Raw genomic sequence first — 23,313 nt, 5'->3', positions numbered from 1 at the left:
TCTTTGTAATCTGTGACAGATTACAGTCATTTCCTGTTTTTTACACCCTCACAGCAGATATTTTATCTGAACCTTTATCTCCTTTAATTAAGACCATCATCATTATTGTGTCATTATTTATTCAGTCCAGTGTTTCTATATATCTGAGATCAGGTTATATAGAAAACACAAGCTTGTTTAATTTGTTTGGTAATTGCTGTTTTATTTTTATTATGTTTTCAAAGGGGTTCATCCTATCGTGAGTTTGAGGTTTTTTTGTGCTTTTTTAAAAAAACATTCTCCGTTTATAGTCATTTTGTGTCTCTTTATTTATTTTTTGTGTCTTTTTCTGCTGTTTTTTCTATCTTTATTGTCATTTTGTTTCTCTTTGTTGTTATTTTGTGTCTTTTTTGGGGTTTTTTTGGGGGGGGGTTGTCTCTATTTAGTAATTCTGTGTCTCTTTGCAGTAACATTGTGTCTCTAAGTCGTCCTTTTGTGTCCCTTCATTGTTTTTTTGTGTCTTTAAAATCCTGTTTCTCGTTTTTTTGTCTTTTAGTCGTCATTTTGTGTCTTTTTTAAAAAAAATCTTTAATCTTGAATGAACACGTCACATTATGTTTTACTGGAGGAAAATGTTTTGACATAAAGTTGTGAAGAATTGTTTTTGGTTCCCTTTTTCATATATTGTTAAATCAGTGCACAATGACAGGCATGTGATCTAGTTCTTCATTTCATCTTGACTTTTAGTAAACATACAAAAGTAACAAATAATGTATATTATGTTATTGTATTCTAATTATCAATGCTTTAATGTGTTCATCACTTTCATTTTGCAGCTGGTAAAAATGTAACTTATTATTTATCTGCTGGTTAGCTTCAGGATCAATAAAGTCCTTAATCTCATTTATTTTATAATATAATTCTAATTCTTAATATGCAAAGTAAACAAAATGTCAAATAATTGTAGGACAATAAAAAGTAAAATATCAGACCACCTTAAAACAGTCAATGTATTTTCCTCTATTGCTCATAACTTACACAGAATGTGGAGATGAAGGTTTTCAGAGAGTGACATGTTACACACACACACACACTCACACACACACACACACACACTCACACACACACACACACACACACACACACACACACACACACACACACACACACACACACACACACACACACACACACACACACACACACACACACACACACACACACACACACACACACACACACACACACACACACACACACACACACACACACACACACACACACACACACACACACACACACACACACACACACAGGACATTTCACCCCTCCATCCCTCACAACGACTCCATTGTCCCCGCCAGAGAGGCTCCTGATCCCGGCTCCAGCCCTCCTCTCCTCCGGGTCTCTCCTCCGGAGCTCCTCCTGCGGTGAAGTGTGTGTGTGAGCTGTGCGGCTGCAGGAGCTCCGGGTTCTGTCGGTGGAACATTAACCTGCAGAGAGCTTTGAGAGGAAACAGACGGAGGGACGGAGCTCCCGGTGCGATCCCAGCGGCACAGAACGGCTCAGCCATGGCTCAGGTGAGGTGAGGGTCAGGTGAGGGTTAGGGAGGGTTAGGGGGTCAGGGGGTCAGGGGTCAGGTGAGTCAGCAGCAGCCGGTTCTCTCTGTCTGCCTGCTGGAAAGTTTCTGTTTTTTTTTTTAAGAAGTTAGAGTTTCCTCCCGGTGGAGACGTGGACGCGCCGCAGCAGCGCAGGACGGAGAGAGACCAGAGAGGGTCCTTAAAGACACACTCAACGTGGGACCAGGTCTGACCAGGTCTGTGGATCAGGTCTCTGGGATCAGGTCTCTGGGATCAGGTCTCTGGGATCAGGTCTGTGGGATCAGGTCTGTGGGATCAGGTCTGTGGGATCAGGTCTCTGGGATCAGGTCTGATCAGGGATCAGGTCTGTGGGATCAGGTCTGTGTGATCAGGTCTGTGGGACCAGGGATCAGGTCTGACCAGGTCTGACCAGGTCTGTGGGATCAGGTCTGTGGGACCAGGTCTCTGGGATCAGGTCTGTGGGATCAGGTCTGTGGGACCAGGTCTGTGGGACCAGGTCTGTGGGATCAGGTCTGTGGGATCAGGTCTCTGGGATCAGGTCTGTGGGATCAGGTCTGTGGGATCAGGTCTGTGGGATCAGGTCTGTGGGATCAGGTCTGGGATCAGGAGTCTGTGGGATCAGGTCTGTGGGATCAGGACTGTGGGATCAGGTCTGATCAGGTCTCTGGGATCAGGTCTGATCAGGTCTGTGGGATCAGGTCTCTGGGATCAGGTCTGTGGGATCAGGTCTGTGGGACCAGGTCTGTGGGACCAGGTCTGTGGGACCAGAGTTTAAGTCTGTGGGATCAGGTCTGTGGGATCAGGTCTCTGGGATCAGGTCTGTGGGATCAGGTCTGTGGGATCAGGTCTGTGGGATCAGGTCTGTGGGATCAGGTCTCTGGGATCAGGTCTGTGGGATCAGGTCTGTGGGATCAGGTCCTTTTTAAATCATGAGGGACTGATCGGCTCTGATTGGCTTTTAAAGGAGACCTGTTTTATCCTCATGGTGTGTTTTATCCTCATGGTGTGTTTTATCCTCACGGTGTGTTTTATCCTCATGGTGTGTTTTATCTTCATGGTGTGTTTTATCTTCACGGTGTGTTTTATCCTCATGGTGTGTTTTATCCTCATGGTGTGTTTTATCTTCATGGTGTGTTTTATCCTCATGGTGTGTTTTATCTTCATGGTGTGTTTTATCCTTCACGGTGTGTTTTATCCTCATGGTGTGTTTTATCTTCATGGTGTGTTTTATCTTCATGGTGTGTTTTATCTTCATGGTGTGTTTTATCTTCATGGTGTGTTTTATCTTCATGGTGTGTTTTATCTTCATGGTGTGTTTTATCTTCACGGTGTGTTTTATCTTCATGGTGTGTTTTATCCTCACGGTGTGTTTTATCTTCATGGTGTGTTTTATCCTCATGGTGTGTTTTATCTTCATGGTGTGTTTTATCCTCACGGTGTGTTTTATCTTCACGGTGTGTTTTATCTTCATGGTGTGTTTTATCTTCATGGTGTGTTTTATCCTCATGGTGTGTTTTATCTTCATGGTGTGTTTTATCCTCACGGTGTGTTTTATCCTCATGGTGTGTTTTATCTTCATGGTGTGTTTTATCTTCACGGTGTGTTTTATCTTCACGGTGTGTTTTATCTTCATGGTGTGTTTTATCCTCACGGTGTGTTTTATCCTCATGGTGTGTTTTATCTTCATGGTGTGTTTTATCTTCATGGTGTGTTTTATCTTCACGGTGTGTTTTATCTTCACGGTGTTTCCACTAAACTCTCACAGACCAACGGTTCCTCTGAGAACAAACAGAGGTCACGTCACGCCTCCTCCGGTGAAGCTGTTTACTCAGCTGTGAGGACTTTGTTGTAAAGTGAAGACTGCAAACAAAAGTATTCATCTCTATTGTAGCGAGCTGCGTAGCTTAGCATCTGAAAACAGGACAAACACCTCCACAAGTACTGGACTGTTACCAGTAAACCAGGAGGCCACCTCTGAGGAGGGAGGTCAAGCTTCCTGTGTTAAAGCTGCATTCTCTCTCTGAAAGCTCATATTATTTCTGTCCTTAAAATCCAGCAGGGGATATGACTCCTCCTGGTTGTATAGAAGTCAGTAATCAGAAAATTACTCAGAAATACTTCTCTCTTTTTTTGCACATTTATTGACCTTCTCTGAGTTCCTGAGTGAAGCTGAGAATATGATTTGTTCTTTTAATGTTTCCACTGATGGACCGTCAATGTTCTGTCTGATATGGCAGAAACCAGCAGCAACGGCATGTAGAAGTTTAGGATCCACAAAGTCTGAGCCATTTAACCATCCTCTGTTCAGGACGGCTTTAATTCAGCACATGAATGGTTATTTAAACCACGATAGCATCTCTAATGGGGTTAAGGTAACTCATCAAACTCACGGTTCTGATCATCCGGATCTGAGCTATAGATCTAGGAGCTGATCCCAGAGCTTCATGTGTTAAAGCTTTACCACCAGGGGCGACTCCTCTGGTTGTATAGAAGTCTATGAGAAAATGACTCTACTTCTCTCTTGATTTATTCCCTCAGTAAACATTGTAAACATGAGTTTATGGTCTCAATCTCTAGTTTCAAGTCTTCTTCAATACAGCATGATGTTCATTTAGTAAATGATGCTCCATTTAGAGTCAAACAGACCATAAAGCAGGGGATGCTTTAGGGCGGGGCGTCTTAAAACGTCTTTAGCAGCGTTCGGTTGTACTTAGCTCCGCCCTCTTGTGTCACTTGGGGTTGCAAAGAAACAAAAAGGCGAGGGTTAATGTACAGATGACTGAAGTAACAATGACCTATGTTATAAGATATGTTTTAATGAGTATAAATGAGCATGATCATTATAATATATGTGAGTGATGACGAGCAGAAGAATGAACACATTCCTCCCGTTCAATTTATTGATCAGCTCTGACACAACAGATTAGCTCATCAGATTATCTGTGGACATTTTTAGATTATTTATTTTTATTCATTATTCATTCAATTTGGCTTGAATTTTTTTTTATACTTATTCTCTCATTTTTATTTCTGTCTTTGTTATTATTGGATTTTTCCACCCTAATGTCAACATTCAAACAAAAGAACACGACAAACAACCAACAAACCATATTTCACATTCTTACTCACATAAACAGACATACCATCGCTGGGGGAATGAATAAGTGAATAAATAAATAAATTAATAAATGAATACGTTATCTTCTTATATGTATTGTTCTTATCATTAGTATTGTTATGATTGTTATTAATTATTATTATTATATTATTATCATTACTATTATTATTATCATCCTCATCATTATTATTATTTATTTATTTTGATTGTTATAATTATCATTATTATTATTATTATTTATTTATTGTCTCATACGGTATGTTGTTGTTATTAATAATCAAACGTTGCTCTTTCAGAAACTATGTGGGACCAACTATCCCGTCAGCATCTGCTTCATCGTGGTGAACGAGTTCTGCGAACGCTTCTCCTACTATGGAATGAGAAGTACGTTAAGCTTAAGACCAGGTCCTCCTGGAGAACCGGATCCAGGTCCTCCTGGAGAACCGGATCCAGGTCCTCCTGGAGAACCGGATCCAGGTCCCTCAGAGGAGCCTCAGGGTCTTTGACTTAATGGAGTTAATGGAGCTCAGCTGGTTGAACTGGTTAACAGAGACTCAGTCACACTCACATGTCTGTCCGTCACATGACTTCAGTTAACCCACACAAAGGACAGCTCCGTTTACTCTTCAATCTGTTTAAATAAAGTTCAAGATACCATTCAGTTTATACATATTAATATAACTGAACAGAACTTTATGTCAAGTTCAATAAACTTTATACAAAGTGTTAACAAAATATATTGATAATTATTTAACTATCAGTTAATCGATTAATTGTATTTTCTATAAAATGTCATAAAATAGTGTAATATGCGTCCAAAGTGATGTCGTCAAATGTGATAGTAATGAACAATGAAATTAAAAGCGTCACGTCTGAGCAGCAGGAACCAGAAGAATCGATAACTAAATAATTGATGGATTAGTCATTGGATCAGTTCACTATGAGTTCATGAGGATGTCTTCTGTCAGACCCTCGTGATAGCATGAAAGTTCATTATTGTCATTAGTAAAAGATCTTAACTCAAAGTCCTCTTTCTAGCTTTTTTCCAGAGCTTTCAACCATCTGGAGTTTTGACTTTGTGTCTTCATTATGCAAACAAACAAACAGGTTTAAGAGTAAAACTTTCCACACTTTAATCAAAATGTTTGCAATGCAGGTAAATTAAATTTATGATTAAAGATGTAGAAATGTGAGTCAAAACGTTTTCCTTTCTGTTGAGTTGAATCTCGTAGGAGAGATCTTTGGATTTGTTTGGTTTTTTATGTTACTTAAAGTTTATAGTTTTTGTCAAAATCAGATTCACATACCTCCAAATAAAAAGGCTCAACATATCACTGACAGCTCATTCACATACAGTCAATGTAACGGTTAGTACGATATCAGGTGATGTCCAGAGTGATGAGACGAAGCAACAAAATGCACAAAAACAATGTTCGTCTTTTGATTCTCCTAAAGATCTTTAATGCATGTAGGCGTGGTGTCTCTCCTATTAAAAGAGCACCTTATACAGTAAAACAAACCATAAAAAACATTAACATGCCATAAAAAAGAACATTTCACGACCCATTTAATCCCACAATGTCCACGACAATTCAAACTCAAGACTAAATGTTATTTTATGGCTGAACCACTTCACCAAACTGAAATATATACGTATATAAATATTCCAGATGTTGATGATTTTTGTGGATTTATAGTTTGTAATGATGTGTGTGTGTGTTGACAGCGGTGCTGACGCTCTACTTCCTCACCTACCTCCACTGGGACAAGGATCTGTCCACGGCCGTCTACCACGCCTTCAGCAGCCTCTGCTACTTCACCCCCATCCTGGGAGCGCTCATCGCTGACTCCTGGCTCGGGAAGTTCAAGTGAGTCACAGTTCTTCTCCTCAAGGAGCATCAGAGAGTCACAGTTCTTCTCCTCAAGGAGCATCAGAGAGTCATAGTTCTTCTCCTCAAGGAGCATCAGAGAGTCACAGTTCTTCTCCTCAAGGAGCATCAGAGAGTCACAGTTCTTCTCCTCAAGGAGCATCAGAGAGTCACAGTTCTTCTCCTCAAGGAGCATCAGAGAGTCATAGTTCTTCTCCTCAAGGAGCATCAGAGAGTCACAGTTCTTCTCCTCAAGGAGCATCAGAGAGTTCTTCTCCTCAAGGAGCATCAGAGAGTCACAGTTCTTCTCCTCAAGGAGCATCAGAGAGTCACAGTTCTTCTCCTCAAGGAGCATCAGAGAGTCATAGTTCTTCTTCTAAAGGAGCATCAGAGAGTCATAGTTCTTCTCCTCAAGGAGCATCAGAGAGTCACAGTTACACATCGGCAGATGATCCACAGTCTTAAACATCTGTCTCTGGATCTACTGACCTCTAAGAAGTCATAAGGGGTCGATCGATAGGGTAGATTATAAGACAATAAACTACTGTCATTTTGTGTCTCTTTGTAGTCATTTTGTGACTTTTTGTAGTCGTTTTGTGTCTCTTTGTAGTCGTTTTGTGACTCTTTGTAGTCGTTTTGTGACTTTTTAATTGTCTTGTCTCTTTCTAAAGTTGTTTGTGTGTCTTCGTAGTCGTTTTGAGTCTTGTTGTGGTCATCTTATGTCTCTTCCTGGTTGGTTCGTGTCTCTTTCAGTGACATTTCCTAGATAAAGGCTAGAGGGGCCCTGTTCTTTGGGCCCTTGGCACTGTGCCTGGTTGTTAGGTAATCCATTCATGCGTCGGTGACATAGCTGGGCTGTTCACATAGTTGAAGTTAATAGATGCGCTACTGTAATCAGCTGTTATGTTGTTGTTGAACTGGATGTTAAACTAGTTTCATTATAGATTAGAATGTATTGATTGAAGAGGTTTAACCTGTGATTAGATCAGCTGATGTTCCAGCAGTCCTAACTCTATTCTAACCTTCTGTTTCTATGTGAAGTCTGAAGAAGAGCTTTGATGAAGTTAACTCCAGCTTGTTCTAGGATGCTTTGATTGTGAAACTCTTGACCCTGAAACAGGAAGCTGCTCCTGTTTAAATCTAAACTGATCCTTCTCTTCTTCTTCAACTGTTTCTCAGAGGATCTTTGTCTCTTCTTACAGCTTTTTGTTCTCCATCTACTAAACTAAATAACATCTTTCCAGTATTTAAACCCTCTAACCTGAGAGCTTTGTCTAAACTGTGTAACACCACCTGTTAGTGGAGGTGAGTCACTCTGATGATAACCTTCTACAGGACCATCATCTACCTGTCCATCGTCTACGTCATCGGTCATGTGGTGAAGTCGGTCGGAGCCATTCCCACGGTGGGAAACACCGACATGCACATGTGAGTGATCGGGATGATTCAGACGTTTAAACAGGTTCAGATTTTGTTTTACAGAAGTTTAGTTTCAGAATCAGACTGAATACTGAATCTGTCACTTTGAAAGAGGAACAGTGTTGTGAAAACATTAACTCAAGTACAAATTTGAAGAACTCGCGCTACTTTCTTCTTCTCCTCCACAACATATCAGAGAAATATGGTTGTTTTTACTGCAATACATTTACATTTTACAGCTTTAGTCACTTTACAGATTCCTAAACACAAAACATATAAAATAACGCTGAAGAACAGATGACAGAAAATGTATTGGCAATAATTTATGTAAAGAAATTGCTTGCTCCAGATGTTAAAATGTTAATAATGCTACGGTTTGAATAATATTGTTAATATGGTTTGGACTAAACGACTGACTGATCAGTTAATATACTGATAGTTTAATTAAACACATAATATATATGTTTCTATATACATTATGTGTTAAATATTCAGTAGCGTCACCAGCAGGTCTTTTGTTTGCTGCAGCTCTCTCTCCATGGTGGGTCTGATACTCATCGCCTTCGGCACCGGAGGAATCAAACCCTGCGTGGCGGCTTTTGGTGGAGATCAGTTTGACGAAGAGAATGTAAGACAACGCACTTCCTGTTTAGTTTGAAGACACGAAAACTCAACTCTTTGTGTTTTTAAAAAAGAGTCATTTGAGATCATACTTTCCACATGCAGTGAAAAAAAGTTTTATTCCATTCGAAAGTGTGTTAATGCGAATCAAAAGCTTTGGTTTGCAAATCCAAAAGTTCTGCTTTCTGTTGAGTTGAATCTCTTTGGATTTGCAAATAAACACTTTTATATTACTAAACATACATTTTTGATTCATATTAATACTTTTAAATCACAAATTTGCAATTAAACTTGCAGTAAGATATTTTTGATGCAGCGTTCTGTTCTGTTTGATCATAATAAAGACACAAAGTAACTACATACATTCAAACATTTTTTGATATTGAATTAACCTCTTTTTACCTCGTCTTTGTGGTTTTTATGACTCGTGCATGAAAAATGTGAAACATCTGTTGCTAAAGATCCAGATGTTTTAGTAATAGTTATTGAGACTCCATGACTCCAAATATAAAATGAACAAAGGCAGCTTTACTTTAGGACGGTTAAAAACAAGTTGAAGATGGGTTAAAGAAAAACCTACGGTGCTAGAACAGCACGTTGTCATCATATTTATCCCCCATAGTAATCACAGTGTTTAACAAGTCATTTGAAAGCTTAAAGGTCACAAAAAGTGATTCCTGATCATCTCATTGATCTCCTGCAGGGCAGCGAGAGGCAGAAGTTCTTCTCCATTTTCTACATGTCCATCAACGCCGGCAGCCTTCTGTCCACTGTGATCACTCCGATCCTGAGAGGTGAGCGTCCTCCTCCTTTAATGTTGTCAAACCGGACGAGGAGTCGGAGACGTTAACGGCGTCGTTCTCCTGCAGGAGACGTTCAGTGTTTCGGAGGCGACTGCTACGCTCTGGCCTTCGGGGTTCCTGCTGCTCTGATGGTCGTAGCTTTAGGTAAGTGAGACGAGAAAAACAGAGTGCATTCTGGGACTGAAGCAACCGGAAACCTTCGGTTCTGCAGAGTGAAATCAAAGCTTCATGTGTTAAAGCTGCATTCTCTCTGCTGTCCACCAGGGGGCGACTCCTCTGGTTGTATAGAAGTCTATGAGAAAATGACTCTACTTCTCTCTTGATTTATTCCCTCAGTAAACATTGTAAACATGAGTTTATGGTCTCAATCTCTAGTTTCAAGTCTTCTTCAATACAGCATGATGTTCATTTAGTAAATGATGCTCCATTTAGAGTCAAACAGACCATAAAGCAGGGGATGCTTTAGGGCGGGGCTACACACTGATTGACAGGTCCACACCAGAGACGTATACGGCGTCTCTACGTCACTCCTCCTCAGTCCATATATGGTCAATGGTTGCAACTAAACAACATGCCAATGGTCATAATCCAAGATGGCTAACCCTAACCCTGACCCTGACCCTGACCCTGACCCTGACCCTGATCGAGTCCGTTGTCTCTGCCGTGGATTCCCCTCTGATCCTCACGGGATTCACACCCGGCTGAGCGCTCACTGAGAAAACAAAGCGTGACTTTATTCCCGCGGACAGTGAGGAATGTCAGACAGAGAACAGCATGACGGATTAATGTACTGTTGACCAGCCGTGAAAAAACTACAGATTCTTCTGTTTCTGTTAGGAATGAATATGTAGCTGACAGGGCTTGATTTTAACTTTTCCTAAAGTTACTAGCCAATGAATATTTACATTATCCATCAGTGTTTTGTTAGTAAGTTACATTTTGTTTGATTAAAGTTGACTATTGTCTTAAAAAACTAACTTTAAAACCATTTCAAATGTAAATGACGACTTTAAACCCTAATCAAGACTGTCATATAAACTTTAAAAACAGAGTTTACAAAGCAGCAAAAGCAAAGCAATAAAACAACAGAAAGATCAACAATGAGGAGCTAAACCCTGATAACACAGAAGAATAGATGAAACAATCAAAATGATTGATATGTCAAACAAGAAATAAAATACAAAAAATGATTATTAAAATAAAATAATAATATCAATAATTAAATAAAAGGGTTAGGGTTAGGGTTAACCCTGGGTTAGGGTTAGGGTTAACCCTGGGTTAGGGTTAACCCTGGGTTAGGGTTAGGGTCTTGCTTCCTTCTCATCTTTATTTAAAGTTGCACATGCTCAATAGAACAAGGAATCCGTTTGATCCTAACTCTTCATCCTAACTCTTCATCCTCTTCATCCTAACTCTTCATCCTAACTCTTCATCCTCTTCATCCTAACTCTTCATCCTCTTCATCCTAACTCTTCATCCTCTTCATCCTAACTCTTCGTTGGTCTCCCTCAGTCGTGTTCACTGCTGGCAGCGGGTTGTACAAGAGGACTCCTCCTCAGGGAAACATCCTGCTGGAAGTCTGCAACTGCATCGGGGTGAGTCATCTCGTCCCGTCAGAGCAAACAGATGTGTTCAGTTCTATCTTCTGTCCAACATCTTGTCTGGGAATGTGAGATATTGCTTCCGCTTCTTTCTTGAGCTGAACTTTTATTTTTATTCCTGTTTTTCTCTTTTGGTTTGCAGTTTGCCATCAAGAACCACTGGATGAGATCGAAGTACAGCTCCAAGAGGAAGCACTGGTTGGACTGGGCTGAGGAGAAGTACTCGGTAACAGAAAGACGACTATAGAGTTCTGCAGGGATGAGTCAGCATTTATAAACCATCTAGAAGTGTTCTTGGTTAGATGCCTGAAATAAGTCCAGGATTAAAATTTCTACAACTTTTATTAAGTGTTGATTTTGGCCCCCCCTGTGGACTAAAGTGGTAGTGCTCAGTCCTGGACACAAAGATTATTTTCTGACATGATCCAATCTCCTTTTTTGTGGAGGGAACCAGTGATGTTGACCTCCTGTTTGACAACAAAAACATGTTTTTCCTGCAGAACTCATTAACTCTTCAATGCATCCATTTGTGTTTTTCAGAGAGTCTTTATATTTTCACATTGATATCGTTTCTGGTCTTTGTGTCAACAGAAGCGTCTGATCCAGGAGATTAAGATGGTTCTGAGGGTTCTGTTGCTCTACATCCCACTGCCGATGTTCTGGGCTCTGTTTGATCAGCAGGTACGTGAAGAATAAAGACTAAAGAATGAAGAGTTCCTCTCTTTAATGTCACAGGAACCTCACAGTTCATAGGAATGGAAATGTCGTGTCTTCATCTGGACTGAAATATCTCAACAACTGTCGGATGGATCAACACAAAAACACTCATGTCAACATTTTAAGTTCTGTCTTGTTTTGTGTTTTTTAAACTGCTGTTTTTTCATGACAACTCTCACCCAAAACATTAATATCTATTTATATTCTGAAAGTTGTTTTTTTTACGGTTGTTTGCAGTATTTTATGATTTATAGAGTGACACAAAGATATATCTGAACTCCTCTGTAAAAGTGTTTCACTTTAATATGTCAACAAAATTAAACAATAACTTTGAACATGACTTTATCCAATGTTCACAGTTAAAAAGGAAATGCATAGTTTGCAGAAAATGTATAAACCAAAAATGATTGTCTTAATGTGAGTAATCAACTGGAGAAGTTTCATGGTGATATCTGTTTTATTTTTATTTCTGTTGTACATTCATGAGGTCAAGGTTTTATAGAATCACATATCTGTTATCTCCTCTGGCCAACACTCAACATCTGATTATAGAAAACCTCAAAGCAACATTCAGCATTCCTCCTGAACTCACCCTTTATTTAAAAACAGGAAGTCATGCCAAATATTGACCAGCTCTTCTTCTCCAGCAGAACAAACAGTCTGCTGTGGTTTACGGTGCTTTATGCTAAGCTAGCTGAAGCCTTAAACTACACGTTTCCAGTAACTGTTGGTGTTTGTCTTTATTGCAGGGTTCTCGCTGGACGCTTCAGGCCACCAGGATGAACATGGCTTTTGTAAGAGCTTCCTAACATTTCAAATGTTCAGAAAGAAAAGCTGATAACATCTTTTATTGCACTTTGATATCAGTGGGTGGGTTTTTATTCTCATCTGATTGCACAAACAGTCTTGTAAAATGTCCCTTTGTGAGGGTGTTGTTGCAATTTGTCATTTTATTCCTGTAAGACACATCGTTTATGGTCTTTAAAAACATTCACTCCCCTGGTGGAAGTGAATATTATTGTGAAATCCAAACCGATCAGGTTAAAGTTTAAATGGTGTTAAGATGAATTCTTCTTTTTGTCTTTCAGGGAAACGCCTTCATTATCAAACCGGATCAGATGCAGGTATGAGATAAACATGATGCACAACAAGATGTTCTGTGACAACAATAATGCAGCACAATTAAAGAGTTTGAAGGTTGAATATTTATTTTTGCATTTCCAAAATAACCAAAACTCAAGAGCAGGAGTGAAGAAACGTCTTTCTGCAGCTAAGTGCAGTGTTTTGCAAAAGGGAGAGGGAAGAAATTATTTGTTCATTTGTTTAAATAATAACGTAGCAAATGTCTGCATAATAGTTAATTTATATACGATCACATATCATATCATTTCATTTAAATATGTGCAAATATCATATCATTTCATTTAAATAACTCCTTAATTTGAATACATTCAAATATCATATTATTTAATTTAGATTTTTTTCCCGATTTTTAAAAAGATCATATATTTTCATTTAAATACGTGCATACATCTTATTAGGGCTGCACGGTGGTGTAGTGGTCGTGTAGTGTCGCCTCACAGCAAGAGGGGCCCGGGTTCAGTTCCCGGGCCAGACAACCTTCTGTGTGGAGTTTGCATGTTCTCCCTGTGTCAGCGTGGGTTCTCTCCGGGTTCTCCGGCTTCCTCCCACAGTCCAAAGACATGCAGCTTAGGTGCATTGAAGACTCTAAACTGCCCGTAGGTGTGGATGTGAGTGTGAATGGTTGTTTGTCTCTATATGTCAGCCCTGTGACAGACTGGAGACCTGTCCAGGGTTTGAACGTCCTTTAAGGACCGAGACGCAGTTAAAGGTGCATTTCAGTGCAATTGTAATTAAAGGTTTCTTTTGTGAATTCCCTCTACAATGTCATAAGTCTGCCCCCTTTTATTGTAAAGTGCATGTATGTTGACATGCGTAGGGCCGATAGATAAACCTTGGAAACCTTTATTTTTCATGTGAAACAGTCAGTGAGTCACATCTCCAGTAAAGGTGATTGTGAAAACACTTTTACGGCCGTCTCTTGACTGATGACACTCTTTTATTCTCGTCTAACTCTGACCTTTATGAGTTAACGACTCATTTAACGGCGAGTGTTTCCCCCTGGCCTTCAGATGCTGAACGCTCTGCTGATTCTCGTCTTCGTGCCCGTCTTTGACCTCATCATCTATCCACTCGTTGGCCTCTGCAGAATCAACATCACGTGAGTAGAAGCCTGTTGTTCTGAAAAACGCCCGTCTTTATGGCAGACATCAAGCCTCTAAAACTGGAGGATGAGTCATTTGACGCCACGTGTATATCCAACATGACGAATAAAGAGTTAGTGTTATTCTTTTATTGGTCAGGGATTTTCAGGACAAATGCATTTGTGTGAAATAATTATCACATTTCAGGAGTTATTTTCAGAAAAAGGTAAATACAGATGTAGAATCAAACACTAACATTTTATTATTTCTTTTAGAGAGCAGCTCAGGTTGTAAACGTTACATTCTCTTATCAGGCAGGAGATCAGCGCCGTAAATCACTTTTCTGCTTCATAAAGTGACGAAGCTTCACTTTGAATTAAAGATGAATTAAAGTGCTGACTGTTTGTTCCTTCAGGCCTCTGAGGAAAATGGCCACAGGGATGATTTTTGCGGCGCTGGCCTTCGTCGCGGCCACGATAGTGGAGGTGAACGTGGTGGTGAGTGTGATCCACCGCCATGAATCCTAACTGTTGTCACAGGAGACACAGAGACACATAGAATCACCTGCATGCACACCAGGACAGAACACATGGAAACACCCGACATGGAAGAGATATCGACCAATATGAGGTGGTAATCCTTGTGGTGTCCGAGGCCCCGAATGTATTAATGTGTGATGTCCTCACTGTGGATGCTAAAAGTTTAATTTACGTCTGTCTTCAGAGGAACATCTGAAATTAAGAGTTCAAGGATCATTTATTGTCATCATGCAACACATGGATGCACAACCAAATGATGTCAAAATGATTGTTTTGGTTTGACTAGATTAACTAAAATATTCAATAGAATCTCATTAAAAGGGACATTTGACTAAATTATCGTTTGACTAAAATATAATGTTATTTAGATCAAATCTGGATTAAAGTTATGAAGGGTATAAATCACTAAAATGTGACTAAAACAAATGAGCATGTTCATCTAAAGACTAAATCTAAAACAGCTGCTTAAATTAAAACAGGTGTTTAATCACCTTAAAGTAAAGCTCAGAACGAGCCGTTTCTATCTACATATCGAGTCCGCCATTTGTTTCTACTGAAGCCTAGAAAGGACAAACCAAACACTGACTTTAGAGAGAAACTTTCCCGTTGTTCTCCTACATGATTGGCACACGGGAGAAGTTTCAGTTGGTTGCAATCTGTAGCCTCACCACTAGATGGCTCCAGATCCAACATACTGCTCCTTAAGTTCAATGTTTCAAGAAGTTTACAAAGTTTTCCTGAATGGAAATTTCCCAGTATCATGATCCTCTTGGACAGATTTGTCTTTATATATATTATCATTTGGTTATCTGTTGTAATAAGTTGGTAAATACATGCTAAATATCCTCATCAACAAATGTGCAGCTTGTTTTTTCCATTTTCTGCAATTTAATGCTCTGAGCATATCTGCAAAGGAAAAACTTGCATATGCATCTTTATCATTTTTTATATATATATATATATAAGTGTGTACAGCTCCTATTTCCTTCTGTGTGTTGTAGAAAACGGTGGTGGATCCGGCGCCGGTGGGGAAGTGTCTGCTGCAGGTGTTTAATCTGGCAGAAGGTAACGTCAGTCTGAAGATCCCCGGCAGCGACGTGTTTTCAGAGCCGATCCGCTACCTTCAGGTACCCACAACTAAAAAACAGACTTTCTATAATCTCCTCAGTGGTCAGCTGTGAGTTCCAGAACTATTTTATATGCAGATGCATGATGCAGTTTGCAAGCCGGCATGCTTCTCTTTATATTCGGACCCACAATCCTCTGCATGGCTGAAATATGAGCAAGAAGGTCAAAGTTCAAGATGTGATGAAGTGTCACTTAAATGCATGTAGCAGGATTGACTTTGTAAAAGCAGCTGCACAACTAAAAGTTCTGTTTTTCTTTAAATGCACATTTATTTACCAGTTTTTCTCCTTTTGCATTCCAAACCCTCCTCAGTATTTTGGACTCTGAAACTTTTGTGGCGTTCATCGACCCCCCCGCTCAATAATTTTAACTTTATCTAACCAGGAAATGCCTCAGTGAGGTTCAAATATGTTTGATTTTTAAGGAATGTGTCCTCACTGAAACAGCAGCAGTAAAAATAACAGAGACGTTACAGAACATATAGAGAAGATTTATTATAAAATATCTAGAGAATCAACAGGGATCAACTTTTACAGAGAGGGTCGGAAGCATAATGTTTAAAAAAGGTTCATTCAAACCTAAATGTTTGGACGTCTTCTGTCGACTGTAATGAATGAACATTTTACATTGAGGACACTTTTTTCTCTATTTCTCAACTTCATAGCTAATTTCATTCTAACACAAATGTTTTATGATGTTTATGCTTCAGCTTTCTAAACAGTTCTAATAAATCTTAAAAAAACTCTTTAATAATAACAATGTTGTTTTTAATATTGTTGGCCGTTTTCATCAGATACTTCAGCGTAGTTTATACTCAGTGTAGGGACACCTCTGAATTTTTGCAACTTAATCACGTGACACAAATAGTTCACTAATAAAACTTTATTAACATGTCTAGGGATTTTACATAGAAGGACAGAAACAGGAGGTCTTAAAAATCTACATTTGAGTAAATATTTTGCAGCCAAATCAAATAGTTTACAGGATATTCAACCTTAGTTTATTTATAATACGTTTAATACTTAACTTCTTTCTTTACAGTTCTTGTATAAAGGTAATAAAGTAGTTTATGAATATGAGATATGAGTTTACAGATCATTATAATCCCTCCTCTTCATGTGGAGGTGGTTTATGGCGTTTTGCTGGTTTCACTCGTTGTCTTCTTGATGCTCACAGCTCATTTTGTTTGTACGTCCTCTGGTTTTTAACTGATTAATGCAACAAACAGCCTGTGAGTATAAACACATTTCTTCATCCTCTGAGCTCGTAGACCTTCTGTGGAGGATCACGCACGCCGCCAGGAACGAGAATACACAAAGCTTAACAACACAGGGCTCTGATAAAAAGAGACAGAACTTCAGAGTGAGAGTGAAGCTTTTAGGGAACTAATCTAAACCCCAATGGTTTCATTATCTAAAGTCATTAAATCATGCTATCAAAGGATTCTTCATTATGAAAGATAAAGCAAAAATAAAAAGGTCTACTGCCCCTTTAAGAGATGTTATAGAAACTTTAAACCTGAACCGTCTGGTCTGTCTGTGTCAGGACCCTTCAACATATGAGACGCTTCCAGCATCCGGAGAGGAGCTGAAGATTCAGGTCACCTTCAACGGGATTCAGTCAGAGTGTAACTTCACAGCTGACCAGCAGGAGGCCTACAGTCTCATCTTTTACTCCGACTCTACTGGAATCCACTGCAAACAGGTGAGTGGCCTGAAAATTATGTTACATTACAGCGCATAGAAATAAACAGGAGCACAGAAAAAGTTACAGTATAAATCAACAAATTGTCTAAAAGCTGCATTCTCTCTGCTGTCCACCAGGGGGCGACTCCTCTGGTTGTATAGAAGTCTATGAGAAAATGACTCTACTTCTCTCTTGATTTATTCCCTCAGTAAACATTGTAAACATGAGTTTATGGTCTCAATCTCTAGTTTCAAGTCTTCTTCAATACAGCATGATGTTCATTTAGTAAATGATGCTCCATTTAGAGTCAAACAGACCATAAAGCAGGGGATGCTTTAGGGCGGGGCTACACACTGATTGACAGGTCCACACCAGAGACGTATACACTTTTTTGACGATGGCCCTCTTGAGCATTAATTGACAAATTATTTGTGTTACTATATATATATATATGCATTGACGTTAAACTGACACATATCACGTGCACAACATATATAATATATATATAATATATATATATATATATATATATATATATATATATATATATATATATATATATATATATATATATATTATGTTTATTATGTTTGTATGTGCTGCTAATGTTTACCTGAATTCTTTGTAAGAAGCTTAATGAGTAAATAAATTGTGAGCTCATGTTTAGGAAAAATTGTAAAAGAGTCAACATACATGCATTTTTCTTTATATAAAATTTTAAGTAGAAAACAAATTAGTTAAGCAGAGAAAATAAATTGATGTTAATGACCTGTCTGTGTTTTTAGGTTAATGACTACATAACGAAGAATGAAGATGGGAATCCTCTCCTGAGGTAAAATAATAATCTTTCATACTTACACTGTAAAACATTTTGAGATATTTCTAATGTCAACTTCTTTAATTAAATAACCCTTTAAATCCTTTAAATTCTCCAGGTTCCTCAACACTCAGCCTGTAGCCGGGAACCTAACTGTTGGATCGGTGACCTTTGAGCTGTCCTCTGGTTTCAGCATGTCTTCTAACCAGACCGTGGCCCGAGGACAGTGAGTAGAACCGGGGATCCAAATCCGCTTAAACAGCCACTTCCTGTCTCCTTGCCGTCCAATCAGATTCTTTAACTCTCATTTAGGGAGTTGGAAGTTGAAACCTTTGTGCTCTTAACAAATTATTAGTTAAAATGGAGTCCAGCTGGTGAACAAAGTGGAGCTATAAGGAGCTAAAGAGACAGATGTTTCTCTCAGGAGGTGGAGGGGACCAAAAACAGAGCTAAAAGAGAGAAAATATTCTAATTAAACTCATCAAATAGACAACTGTTTTCTTTCCAGTTTTCCATCAATTTAAATTGTGACATCTTGAGAGATTAATCCCTTTTATACCTTTTGGAGATTTTATCTGATTACATAACTGTATTTTGTTTTACATTTAATTATCAAATGATCGACCCTAATTAAAAAGTTTTATGGATTTTATTATTCTATTATCTGTTTGTATTTCTCTTTGTAGTCCCTTTGTTTGTTTTTATTGACTTGATGGTCTTGTAAATATGACTCGTCCCTTATGATTTATGTGAATAAATAAAGTTTGAATTAATGAGATGCATGCAAGCAACCACAAAAATCTGCTATTTTAGGTTAAAAAAACTATTTAAATACAGTAAGATGATGCTAAAGCAGAATCTTTAATAATTTGCATTATTACAAATATCTATGTGAATGTGGTAAAGTTTATTTTTTTTAACATTCGTGGACGTTCTGGATTCACTTCTACTACTCTCTGGAAAATGCTTTCTTTACTTATTTTATATTCCACAACAGGATCAGATCTCCGTCTAACTCTTAAGAAAACAGCAACAAAAAAACAGCAACAACAACCTCCACTGTCTTCATAACTACTTTAAATGTGTGAAGTATCTTTTTCCTTCCAATGATCGATGATTATTTCATGTGCTGTGTTGCTTCCTGTCTCCGTAGATATCCAGATGTGAGCTGCTGTTTACCTCCAGATCGCTGCTCTAATCTGGACCTGGGTCTTCTGGACTTTGGAGCTTCGTACACCGTCGTTCTCATGGAGGTCGGGATGCTCGTCCACGTTTCTGTTTCTCATCCAACCCGTTAAAGAACGTTACAGAACCTTGTTGTTTGTCTCTGTTGTCAGGAATCGGGGATCATTGTGGCTCACAGGATGGAGGACGTGAAGGCCAACAACGTTCACGTCGCCTGGCAGATCCCCCAGTACGTCCTCATCACCATCGGAGAGGTCATGTTCTCCATCACGGGTCTGGAGTTCTCCTACTCACAGGTTAGTCAGGATCCAGTCTAACTATCAGAGATAACGAGATAACGGGACTCTTTGTTTTGAGCTTCAAACACCGTGAAATACGTCATTATAATAATAATAATAATAATAATAATAAGTATTATTGTTATAACTATTGTTGTTATTATTTTTATAAATTTCTCAATCACGTCCTTCTTCTTCTTATTTTTGTTATAATTATTTGAATTTATTTATTTATTAATTTTTTCACTACTTTACTGTTTATTATTTATTATTATTTATAATTATTTATATTATTATTATTATTGTTACTAATTTCTCAATAATTTCCTTCTTTTTATTCTTAATGTTGTTATTTTTTGTATAACTTTGTTTTTGTCTTTTTCTCTGCTTTACTGTTATTATTAATGTTGATATTATTGATTTCTCAATCATTTCCTTTTTTCCTTTTTATTTTATTATTTTTGTTTGACTTGATTTTATTAAATTTTCTCTGCTGTACAATTATTATTAATAATAATAATATTATTTATTCCTCACGGTAAATTTTCATTAACTCCAACACTCCTGCAATTAAATATAATAAATATATTTTATATATTTATGATTATATAATATAAGAAAATAAAGTATAAAGAGATGGAAGGTATGACAAAGAAAATGAAGATTGTTTTCCATCAGGTGAATTAGAATTTTCAGCATATTCTAGTAATTTTATAATTACCTGGGACTGAAATACTTCAGTAAAAGTATTTGTACTACAGTTTAGAAATACTGTTACAAGTAAAAGTCTAAATTCTAAATGTTACTCAATTATCATAATATACTTAAAGTACTCATTATGCTGAATAATGTATTTTATTAATAATTACTTTGATTTCATTGATCCTGCCTCTTTATTTATTTCTCTTCTGTTTAATGAAACTTTCTTCTCTCCGCAACTTAAAGCCAAACGTCTCTTTTTACTTTCTACACATTCAGGACGACTGATCTAGATGTCATGTGACCTTTATCACTATGTCTTTATGTCTTTATCATTATGTCTTTATCATTATGTCTTTATCACTATGTCTTTATCACTATGTCTTTATCACTATGTCATTATGTCTTTATTATTATGTCTTTATCATTATGTCTTTATCATTATGTCTTTATCATTATGTCTTTATCATTATGTCTTTATCATTATGTCTTTATTATTATGTCTTTATTATTATGTCTTTATCATTATGTCTTTATTATTATGTCTTTATCATTATGTCTTTATCATTATGTCTTTATCATTATGTCTTTATTATTATGTCTTTATCATTATGTCTTTATTATTGTCTCTCTCTCTCTCTCTCTCTCTTTGTCCTTCAGGCTCCGGCCAACATGAAGTCGGTGCTTCAGGCCGGCTGGCTGCTCACGGTGGCGTTTGGGAACGTGATAGTTCTGATCGTGGCTGAGGGGGCGGGGCTAGAACAGGTAGGACGCCATGAGACATGGTGGGTGGGGGGGTTAAAAGGTCTCTCAGGATATGAATCAACAAATATTTAAACATTTCTGACAGTTCTTATAAAAAACAAACAATTCAACATGACAGTATAAAAAATAAATCAAAACCAACTGAAATAATAAAAACAACACTGAAAATAACCAACGTCAAAAATACAAACGTCAAAAATACAAACCATGAAGAGGATGTTAAAGGTGCTGAGGGAGGAGGAGGGAGGAGGGATGAAGGGCGAAATATGAAGGGATGAAGGAAGGAAGAGAGAAAGCGATGAAGGAATGAAGGGAGGAAGGGAGGAAGGTATAAAGGAATGAGGATATGTAGAGTGAGGGAAGAAGAGATGAAGGGGTGAAGGAATGAGAGGATGATGGATCTTCATCTCCTCTGATGGAGAGAAAAGAAGAGTTTACCTTTCATCAAATAAAACTTTATTGATATGGTTCTGACCAGAGCAGTGCATAAAGAGCTCCTCCTCCACCAGCACCCTCCAGTCTAACCAGTATCTGTCCTCCCAGTGGATGGAGTTCCTGCTGTTCGCCGGCCTGCTGCTGGCCGTCTTCTTCATCTTCTCCGTCATGGCGTACTTCTACACCTACGTGGACCCGGATGAGCTGGACCAGCAGTACCGCGAGGAAGACGAGGAGGACGAAGACGTGAGGAAGAAAGCCAACGACGTCCACCTGAAGAAAACGGGGAAGATGACCAGACTGTAGACGCTGATGTTTCCGTCTGCTCAGGATGAAGCTCTGGACCACGTGGTTTTATATATTATGTGTATTTTCTGAATGAGACTGAATAGATGAACTAACGTGTTTTTATAGTGTGATTCAAACACACAGTGATCAACAGTGTTATTACAAATGGATGTCAAATGTTTGCTTTATATGTTTGTTGCGTATTACTACATGTGAAAGTGTTTTTTAGTATGAAGCTACATAGTAATCATGACATATGAAGTAAATTGTACTAAAAAGGACCTGGTGGTTTGTCTGTCTGTCCATCAAATATCTGGAGAACCGCACCTCAAACAGGAAGTGACCCATTTACATAAACATTGTAAACATGAGTTTATGGTCTCAATCTCTAGTTTCAAGTCTTCTTCAATACAGCATGATGTTCATTTAGTAAATGATGCTCCATTCAGAGAGACTTTTAATCCTTAAGATTTAAGTTCTGGTTTATTTAGATGCGTCTGTAGAACGTAGCAGTCTGGAGTCGATGTTCACACATGAGATTCATGTCTTCAACGTTGTGTGCATGGTTCCATTTGTCGTGAGTGTTCAATGGAGAAAAAACTGTATTTTTTCTCCAGGGAAAGTCCCCACATACACCCAGTTCATAAAACTTCAAATATATAAATATTGCAGTACTTTCATCAGTGGGCCGGAGGATCAGTCACCGTTGTGATAGCTCTTACGGTTATAGACTGACTTCATACATTTATTGAAAGGAGAAATATTTGAGAATTAATAATAATTCATCTTTTTGTTATGTGTTGTGAGTCGAATCTGAATCTGCAACATAACCATTAATATTTATCTGGGGGCTAAATGGATTACTACAATGTTTTCCTTTGAAGTAGAAGTACACAGTAAGTAGAACACACATATTTAACTTGTGCTTTAGGGGCCTTTGGTTAGTTACTTCAGGGTACAGTAAGTTAGGATAATAACACAATTCAATATTTTTCATAGCCAACATCATAATAAATCTATAGCTGTCTGAGGCCCTTATAGTTATCTGCCCCTGATGTTTTCCCTCCGTTATCCAGAGTGCATTTCACTGTTTTGTGTCATTCTTGCGGTTACTCAGACTGTTTCATGGACGTATGTGAGCAGACAGAATGTCTGTGATGCAACCGTGGTGGGTTTCTGTGGAAAGAAGGAAGCTCAGTGTCGAGTGAATAGTTGTTTGTACGAGCGGTTCTTCAGGAAGTATTCACACTGGCACTGCAGTAGTACGTCTAACATCCAGCAGATAACAGAAGTCTTTGAGTCATTAAGGAAGCTTCTCTTCAGTCAGAACAATCATTCAGGTTTTGGTTGAACCTTTGAAATAAAGTGTCCTCAGGGGACAAAAGATATTTTTTACATTACATTTTGTATTAAAAGTTTTACACTTAAACTGACTGAAATATTCTAAGCAACTATTCATTCATGATCATGGTTTCAAACTTGTTTGTTTACATAATCACACTGTAGTTTTTATGGAAAAAAACAACACAAAACCTAAATTA

At 38.3% G+C, this 23,313-nt stretch overlaps 1 protein-coding gene across 1 annotated transcript; it reads left to right on the top strand.

The window, feature by feature from the left end:
• Positions 1–1,341: 1,341 nt before the first annotated feature.
• slc15a2 (solute carrier family 15 member 2) lies at positions 1,342–22,047 on the top strand. Its single transcript, XM_054614820.1, has 22 exons — positions 1,342–1,559; positions 4,995–5,082; positions 6,425–6,566; positions 7,902–7,994; positions 8,514–8,613; positions 9,310–9,400; positions 9,476–9,553; positions 10,922–11,004; positions 11,153–11,236; positions 11,602–11,691; positions 12,477–12,521; positions 12,816–12,851; positions 13,881–13,969; positions 14,368–14,449; positions 15,493–15,618; positions 17,165–17,323; positions 18,091–18,137; positions 18,241–18,348; positions 19,276–19,375; positions 19,460–19,603; positions 20,945–21,049; positions 21,593–22,047. The coding sequence occupies exons 1-22, from the start codon at positions 1,551–1,553 to the stop codon at positions 21,788–21,790; spliced, it is 2,097 nt and encodes a 698-aa protein (XP_054470795.1). The 5' UTR covers positions 1,342–1,550; the 3' UTR covers positions 21,791–22,047.
• Positions 22,048–23,313: the final 1,266 nt, after the last annotated feature.

This window comes from Anoplopoma fimbria, chromosome 16 (genome assembly GCF_027596085.1).
Source record: "Anoplopoma fimbria isolate UVic2021 breed Golden Eagle Sablefish chromosome 16, Afim_UVic_2022, whole genome shotgun sequence".
NCBI lineage: Eukaryota > Metazoa > Chordata > Actinopteri > Perciformes > Anoplopomatidae > Anoplopoma > Anoplopoma fimbria.
This window is presented reverse-complemented; position numbering and strand designations above follow the sequence as displayed.

Coding starts and splice junctions, on each gene's coding strand:
- slc15a2 (XM_054614820.1), top strand. Junction 17,324..18,090: donor CTGGAATCCACTGCAAACAG/GTGAGTGGCCTG, acceptor CTGTGTTTTTAG/GTTAATGACTACATAACGAA. Junction 18,349..19,275: donor CAGACCGTGGCCCGAGGACA/GTGAGTAGAACC, acceptor CTGTCTCCGTAG/ATATCCAGATGTGAGCTGCT.